The following is an 8894-nucleotide window of genomic DNA, read 5'->3' as shown; positions in this document are numbered from 1 at the left end:
ACTACCCCTTCTATAACTCTCTTTCTGTCTCGCTGGACAATCGAACGTAATTTGTTGGTTTGTCAGTTACATCTTGTAACTGCATTTTCGGCAACTCGTCTCCGGAATAACTCTGAAGACATGGGATTTGAAGGTGCACAAAGATAGCCTGTTAGCTGGTATGGAGTTCTGGTTTGCGACAGCGCTTCCCTTCCGATGAACGTTTACTTCCATGTTAGGCATTGGCTAACAAAAGCACTATCCTATTCCATGAGGTTGTTTTACCACTTCGTTTTTTTGGACGGGAATCACCGGAGCAGTGATCAAGTGTCTTATTTTAGGAGTTTAAGAAACGACCACGGCTACGGTCGGCAACCTACAAACGTCCCAAAAACAAGCAGTAGTCAAACCAAGTATCTTATGCTTATTATTAAAAGAATCAAAAATGATCGTATGCTGCACGTGCGGCACGCCTTTTCAAACTACATGATAATGACCAAAGTTAAGGTTTTTGGACTGACAAGTGGGACAAAACGTATCCGTGAATCTTTCAGTCTCACTCTTTACTTCAACTTCGTCTGGCCTTACCAATCCACGCCTCGACCTCCCACCCCCACTAGCCGTCCACCCCCCCCCGTCACCCTCACACACCGTTGGAAATTGAAATATCATGATATACTTAAAATACAAGCTCAAGTTATATTTGGGAGTTGACGTTTTTCGTTCTTCGTAGTCAGCCGTCAGTGGTTTCTTATTTTAAACTCCCTATTTACAATGCTTTGTACTACTGCCTGTAAGCTCCCTTTACAAGGGATTTAGTTTGCAACTTTCTGCAAATTTTTTATGTCAGCTGAACCGTGCCTTTTCTGAAAGTGTGTATTCCATAATGTAGATTGCAAGTTAACGCGTGTTGTCTGGCATAATCTTATGTCTCAATTTCTGGGGCCCTCTCTGGTTTTCCCCCTGAGTTTCCCCTAGCGTTTCTGTTATATTCCGTTATGCTGTTCTTTTCTCCTGCGGTTTTCTCCTTTCCTTGTAATTTCGAACCCGCCCTACTGAGTTATAGCAGCTAAATTAGCGTTGTTGATTTCTACGCTATACCTTATGTTCGGCTAAAATCAACAGTCTTTTCAAGTTCACTTAGGATCTGCGAGTGCATTCTCGGGGGGCTTTGACCTGCTTCATCGACTGGTTTTTGTCTCTTCTTGCTTGGCTTTTTTTTTTGCATCCTCCTCTTCCCCCCCCGGTTCCTCTACTTCCGAAACATCTGAGTCGGCACAGAGCTGAGCGTCGTCTGGGGGAAAAAAGCGACTTTTGTTTTGTGACACGCCAAGCATGTGGCGACTTGTCTTGAAACACATTTGTCCCGAGTTGTCAAATCCTTGGCTCATATTCTGGCGATAAGCTGGACGAAGAGATTCTTTTAAAAATTTTTGCTAATGCTGGCAACCATTTGGGTTTGCGATATCATGCTTTCCATGAAGGCGTAAGTAGTGGCCGCTGTGCTTTATACTTCGCTGCCATCATTGGCGCCGCTTTTCTTCCCTGGCGGTTTATTCACACACATTCTCTCTTGGGGGATGTGCCTGTGGTTGTTTTTCCACTATCCTCCCTCTCTTTGAGATGTCCTGACAGTGTGACCAGCATGTCCCTTATTTGGAAAGAAAGAGGGGATCTTTGGTGCCATTAGACTCTGGCTTTTGTTGAGTCAAGCGAGCGGGAATTTCCCGCCCGCAAGTGTTTGTGCCGGCGAAGCCGCGGGTTCTTTCTATTTTGCAGAGCTACCGGCATTCCAGTCAGTTAACACGTCGTTCGAAACTGTTTGGAAACTTCGGGGATGTTCCGACCTTTCCCTCATCCGGCCTCTCTGAATCCATGTTGAAGCGAACGAAATGAAGGTATTTCGCGAAGATATTTACGGACAAAAAGTCAGGTAAACTGCACTGTCGGCGGGGAAGCGTTGCACTGTTTGGCGCATGCGCTTGCTATCTCATGGGATCTCTCAGCATGGAATCTGCAATTGGGATACGGTCATGTTAGAAGAGCCGCTGGGGATCAAAGATGCATACATACCACATTCCGACATTGGCCCTGACATCAGCCTTATCAGTGAATTTCATCTGTTTTTCTAACAACATGTGGCAAAAATAAGTGGGAGGAGGCGACAAAACGAGGTCTCCCTTTCCTGAAAATTCCGCTTTCTTCAAGAATCAGTTAAACTTTTTAGTTTCTAGTCTAAAACTTAGTTTAGTTATGCATGGGTGGTTAATAAAGGTTCTAGGTTTAAATGGTTACCGTTCAGGCAAGGTTAGAGATTGTCCTAGGCTGAGAATCTCTTTGATCGGCAGAGCTTGCGATTAAGGTGACCGATGACTTAATTAAATCAGTCATCCAATACTCCCACTCCCTGCAGTAGGTTTCTTAACAAATATTTGGGAGGGCCGTAACCTGTAAACTTTCGGGTCACCAGTAATATATATCTACCCTCCTAATCTCCTCGAGTAAGAGATAGTATTCCATATGCGATAATTGGCCTACTCTGTGACGGGTGATGTTACAGATCGACAACTGCTCGTAGAGCGAAAATTCACAATTGAGACAAGAAAAGAGATCGTTGATCAGTTTCCAAAGGAATTGCCCCCGGGGCTATTTCAAAACAATTTATTGCCTACCTAACCTTTTATAATGTGAAATCATTAAATTTAACTCTTTCCTCAACAATATAACAAATTCAAAGCTTTTATCCTATCGGCTGTTCCGCCCTATCTGGACCAAGACAAAATGTCCGGTCGTTCAAAAAGGCACCGGCGAGGTTTCGTTTACTTCTACTGCTCGGCAAAGGTGGAGACCTACATGGATACGTTTTGTCAATGCTATCTTTTGTTTGGTTTCTATTCTGAGTTCGAAAATAACCATGCTGCGGTCGCGATGGAAGGATAGCGGGATGCATTATTTTCGGAGCCTCTTATCTTTGCTTATACACAGCGTGACACACCCAGGTTTTGGACGAACGATGGATCAAAACTTGTAATTGGATAATTTTAAAATCTTTTGCTCTCAATGTGACCGGAAATCTGTGTTATTAACACAAAAGTATTAATCAAAACCGCGAACGTCGCTTTTTCGATAAGGACATCTTGTTTTGATTATTTTGTCATCGATGCAAAGGTGTATTCAATAATATTCTCTCAAATTTACGGGAACTAACGATTTTCCCCCCATAAGCAGCCAAGGATAAACTGTAACCTTTGAGGTTGCATTCTGTCAGCAAAGAGAACAACGTCGGCCAGAACGGAGTTGATCTTCATGCACGCTTTCACCTCTTAGCGACAGAGCTGAATTCTACATGGTTCGTGACTACATGGAAATGACAGCGGACTGCAGCATTCCTCCTGGTGGTTCTGTGTTTTGCTGACGGGTTTCGCCATGATTCCAGATCGCATTCAAGGAGGCAGTTTCCACTTTATCAACACTTAATGCCAAATGCTCAAAGGTTAGTTAGAAAATTTTATCAAGTCTTCACTACATGAACAATGGTTATCACGGAAACATCTCGGAAGCCTAATTATTTTCCATAGTCTGAGGTCAGAAACGTATAGCTTAAATTAGACTTGACACACACACACACACACACACTTATAAATTCACTTGCCTCGGTTAAAAAGCCTCTGCACTGACATCATGTACCGAGGATATTTAACTTAATCAGAGTAAAATACCTTTACACCCTCAATTAATTTCTCTCCTAACGTAAAAAGAAATTGCCGAGTAAATTGAAAGGGTTCTTGAACGTACTCCGGCCCTTGTTCGTCCATAGACCCGCACAGGAATGTTATCTCTGAAACGATAATCATTACTTTGAGGCTCGAGTACCAGCCGATGTTTCGGTAAAGGAAGGAAAACTCAAGAGAGTAGCGAAAATCGAGCCTAAAAGGACAATCGAGACTCGACTGTAATCTCTAAAGAAATTTGTAGAAATATAGTCCTGCATAGGAAGATAGAGTTGTCGTATTTTACCCAGGGTACTTTTACGTCGCGCTTCTGTTATTTCTCCTTCGTCTGAAAGTTTATTTATATCCAGTTGTCCGAGGTCTGCTAAATGTTGTTTATCGGTTGGCGCAAAGGCACTTTAACACGTCTATAATCTCGCTTCAATGTAAATAAGTTTACATTAGGGATTTGCTACTTATAGAACTTTTTAGACATTTTTTTCATGCCAACATTCCAGCACTTGAACAATCTCGTTTCCAGGACAGAACGAGAAGAAGAAAGACCTGGATCGAGCTTACAAATCAAATGGCGCAAAAATTGTCCTGAATGAAATTTACAGTTTCTGCTTTATTTATTTATACATTTTTGCGCGTGCCTTGTTGAGAAGATTTGCTTCGAACAGGTAACCCGAAAAATGCTTATTCGCCTCATTAGCATCTCCAGATTTTCAACCTGGAGTTTCGGTCGAATCCAAAGCAACCTTCTATACGCGGTTGCTTAGGTTAGGTTTGTGCACTGGAAGACCTTAGACAGCAATGACCAGAACCAAGGTTGCTGACCAGCGGTTTTCGTCAAAACAGTGGTTTGCTGGGGGTGCTCAGTCTCGCGGGCTCAAAAAACCTAGTTGTGGTCATTGTTATTTAAGATTTTTCTCGTGCACTGAGCACATAGTATTTGCGGAATTTGAAAGCGGAAGTTTTCTTAAATAGAAAGCGCCCATGAATATGGGAGCCCAGACTGTCAGACTTATTTTGTTACATTGCTGTTCATTTTGATAACAGTTACCGTGGACACCAGGCTAACAAGTTGGTGCTAGATCCCTCCAGCGAGCTACCACTGTACACAAATACTGATATGAAAGCACCAAGCCCTGCAATGCGGAACCTGGCTAGACCCCAGGAAAGCGTAGCCTCTAATGGGCAGTACTGCATTTACCAGAAACCTAAACAAGTGACGTGTAATGTTGCGCACATGAAGAGAATAACACAACAATACAAGTACAACTGTGGAAGGCAGGCTCAAGGAAAAGTCTGCACTGGCTACAGGTTTGTAAGAGTATACGTGCATGATGCTCAAGTCACCTATTGTTAATTATTTGCAAAATCATAAAATATTTGGAGCATGAGCCGATACAACGTAGATTTGATTGTTTAGTAATGTACTATATTTTGACTGGCCAAACCACATCAGACCAGCCCTCTTTAGGTACAATAAGAATTTACAGCTGTACATTAAATTAAAAATATGTACATAGAAGCTGCAATCCAACGTAAACTCTCATTGTACCTGAAGAAGGCTGGTTTGACTAGCCGACAAATAGTACATTGCTAAATAATCAAATTTACGTTAAATCGGCTCTTGCTTGAAATATTTGCATTACAGCGATCAGATGAAGCCAGTTGATCCAATTGCTTGCTTAAAATGATACTAGAACCAAAAAAATTAATTCTGTTTTTATTTGGATTTCAAAACGATGATAACTAAATGCTAAGTGACCCAAGTTTTAATTAAACGTTGATTTCAAAAAGACCCGCCATTACTAACTTTAAAATCTCTAGAGAGCTGGATCGAGGAGAAAATGTCGTCAAAGACTCACTAGTTTAACGATGCAATGCTTGTGTACGCGGCTAAATTAATATGCAGACGCAAGTTTCGGCCTACTCTTGTTTACACGCTGAAATTTCCAGCTAGTAAATGACGTCACTTTTCCCTAGATCCAACCCTCTGATGTTTAATCGGTCAGTCAGTTTTAAACGTAATGGTGGACTGTGAAGTCCAAAGGCTACACAAACATCCTTTGCATAAAAATCAAAGCTCAAAATTTTGCCCGTCAGGTGATAAGCAAACACACTTTCAAAACATGAAAAAGGCAAACGATTTTTTGAACATAGTAGCACTTAAATAAGTTTCGACGAAAGGGTAACTCTCGGAACTTCATATTTTGAAGTGACGTTTTCGTTGATGTTGCCGTTGTTAGGTGAGACGTGATCCTCGCACTTAACTGGACAATTTAAGCAATTGTCACTTTATAGGCACCTGAAAAATTCAGGCGACTTCAACGAGACTTCGAACCCAACATTTAGGTAACATCTAAATTGTCCAGTTGGGACAAAGAGGCCTCGTGGTTAGTGCGCTCGATTTCGGATCGAGTGGTTCGGGTTCGCGTTCGGGTTCGGGTCCTGGACGAGGACATTGTATTCTGTTCTTGAGCAAGACACTTTACTCTCACGGTTCCTCTCTCCACCCACGTGTGTAAATTGGGTTCCGGCGAATTTAATGCTGGGGGTAACCCTGCGATGGACTAGCATCCCATCCAGGGGGGGAGTAGAAGTACTCATAGTCGCTTCGTGCTATAGTAACCGGCCTGAGGGCCTTCTAGGCTCGTAGCAGACTTAACCTTTTAAATTGTCCAGTTAAGTGCAAAGATCACTACTGTCTTTCGTCTATAAGTTGCACTTCAAACATGCATTTCTTTCGCTGCCGTTGTTCTTGCCGAAGTTAAACTCCCTCAGGGGGAGCGGGTGATGGATTGGATGTGAAACGCTGAACATCAGTTGCAACGCAAAATAATCAAAGACTTGACTAAATTACAGTGCCGATGCTATTTTTTTCCCCTAACCAATAAACCTTCACCCTCTGGTTATTTTTTTGCTTCCAGGGTGACGTATCGTCCAGAGTATAAGATCGAATTAAGAACAGTGATGACTTCAGTAAAAGACTGCTGTCCTGGATTTACAGGATCAGATTGCAGTCAAAGTGAGTAAGAAAAAAATGCCAATTGTTTTATAACCTTGTGCGGCAAGGTGAAGGCTTAACTTGATAGGAATGTATGCCGTGACACTCGAACGGGTAATCTTGTAAAAAAACAACCCCGTTTCCCTTTTGCGTTGAAAGTACCTGAAGGATCCTGAAGCAAACTGACTTCACAATCATTCGATCTGATCCCGTTGAGCCGGCTGATCCTGAAAAGCTCTCGTGGTGAGCGGTCAACTTAGCACATTTACATTTCTTTCTTAACCGAATAGGCTTGAAGATGAAACAAGGAAAAGACCTTTATATCACACTCCATGCTACAGCCCATATCCGTGAAACAAGCTGTCATCAAAACTTACCTTTTCGAAAATTTCAGCCACAAAAAACGCTCCCGAATTTTCTAGGTGACCTTTTTAGGGTAAAAATCCGTTAAAAATGGGCAATTATACCATTTTTTAGATGTTTGAAAATCCTAGGACAGGCCGGTAAGCAAGAAATTTTAAAACAAATGTTCCGAAAACTCCAGATCTCAAGTCGTCTTCCGAAAAGATATTTTCCGAAAATTGACGTTGGGTGCCCCTGTGAAAATATGCTCAAATTTTGCTCAAAAAGAGAAAGAGTGTTCAAAATGTAAAGTAGTGCTCCAAAACTGAAAAAGTACTCAAGACGTGCCCAGTGCAATCAGGATAGGCCAAGTCGAAGGCCATATTCGTCACTGGTCAAGTTTCTCTCGTTGGACCATTCAATCGCGAACCACCTAACAAGTATCCCCATTCATGCCCAGCCAAGGTATTTAGCAACGGTGAAATTAGCCTAGTATGGTTTACTGATGCCTGTAATTGGCTTTTTTGACAGCCTGTTTTAACTGTACTGAGCTCCGTCTCTTCGAGGCCCGACTAACAGCACTGGAGAGGGTAAGACAACCTTTAGTTTCTCTTGGTGGCGAAGCAATAAAAGCTTGCGTTTAGAACGATTAAGAAACTGTTTGGTTAATTTTAGGATTAATTGAAGAAATGGAAACTTTATTAAAACTTCACCTGAAAAGGATTTCAAAATTTAACAATGTATGTACAACTAAAATTAAGAAAATATATATGTAATATGTATATACAGTTAATTATCTGATCTTTCCAGTTGCTTCAGAGATTATTGCTTCGGTAACATCAACATTAAACTCCTGCCTGGGTGCTCTTGAACCTCTTATGCATAGCACAGCTGATCTTAGTAGGTTGAAGGAGAGTTTGGCTCTGAGCCAGCCAATCACAGTGCTGTAGCTCATGTGTTTGTTCTTAGAGACTTTGTGTGCGAGCAGAGCTAAGAAGCGCTCAGCTTCCACTTCCGCCATAGGGTGTAAACACGAGGGGGCTGAAGGAGCCGTGCTCAACCTCAATGATACGCTGATTGTAGTGCCTCTTTTTCTGATTCTCGTTGGAAGTGAATGCGGTTTCAAGTCTTTGGTTTAGGTGGCTCTTTGCAAATGGGTTAAAAACCCTTACATCAAAAAATGCACGTTGCCCCCTTTGCCAAAACCCTCGCGCACTAACATCCAGGCGGGCTTCATCTGATGAGTTGGTACTCCTAGTTAGAATTTCTCCGGTTAGGGTCTGCAGATGTGGTTCGACCTCGACATCATGGCATACAGTGAAGCCATCCTAGAGCAACTTCGTGCGAAGATGAGCCCCGAACAACTGAGGGCAAATGACCTAGCCATGCTGAAAGGCGCCTCTAGTTGGTTAACTACACTACCACTGAAGTCAGAAAACTACAACCTAAACAAGAGGGAATTCAGCGATTCACTAAGCTTAAGGTACCGTTGGACACCGAAGTACCTCCCATCAGTATGTCCAGGTGGCAAGAGATTCGATGTCGATCATGCGATGTCGTGTATGAAAGGTGGGTTTGTCCATAGGAGGCATGACGAAGTGAGAGATTTGTTCGCATCGCTGCTCCAGGATGTGTTCCTCCCTTGCCTTTATGATGTCTCGTTTTGAGTGCTTGAGTAGTTCGCTGTCCACCTGTGCTGTGCTATCTTGATTGTTGATATGCTCTATTAGCTGTTCTGTGGCTGCTCTGGATATTGAAAACTCGGAGTCCGCAGTAGCAGAGAAGATGGGAATGGCTAAGCCACCTTTCTTTGCAGGTAATGAGAGCAGGAGTCGTTCGTCAGCAGA

At 42.5% G+C, this 8894-nt stretch overlaps 1 protein-coding gene across 1 annotated transcript in view; it reads left to right on the top strand.

The window, feature by feature from the left end:
• Nucleotides 1–3048: 3048 nt before the first annotated feature.
• Nucleotides 3049–8894, top strand: part of LOC138013055 (collagen alpha-1(XXVI) chain-like) — a 12562-nt gene continuing 6716 nt past the window's right edge. The window contains exons 1-4 of the mRNA XM_068860020.1: nt 3049–3472; nt 4752–5015; nt 6629–6726; nt 7579–7637. Of these exons, the coding sequence (XP_068716121.1) occupies nt 3456–3472; nt 4752–5015; nt 6629–6726; nt 7579–7637 (438 nt within the window). The 5' untranslated portion in view covers nt 3049–3455. The remainder of the gene's footprint in view (nt 3473–4751; nt 5016–6628; nt 6727–7578; nt 7638–8894) is intronic.

The sequence above is a fragment of the Montipora foliosa genome, chromosome 8, assembly GCF_036669935.1.
Source record: "Montipora foliosa isolate CH-2021 chromosome 8, ASM3666993v2, whole genome shotgun sequence".
Lineage (NCBI taxonomy): Eukaryota > Metazoa > Cnidaria > Anthozoa > Scleractinia > Acroporidae > Montipora > Montipora foliosa.
The sequence above is the reverse complement of the archived record's forward strand: the minus strand, read 5'-3'. Positions and strand labels throughout refer to the sequence as shown.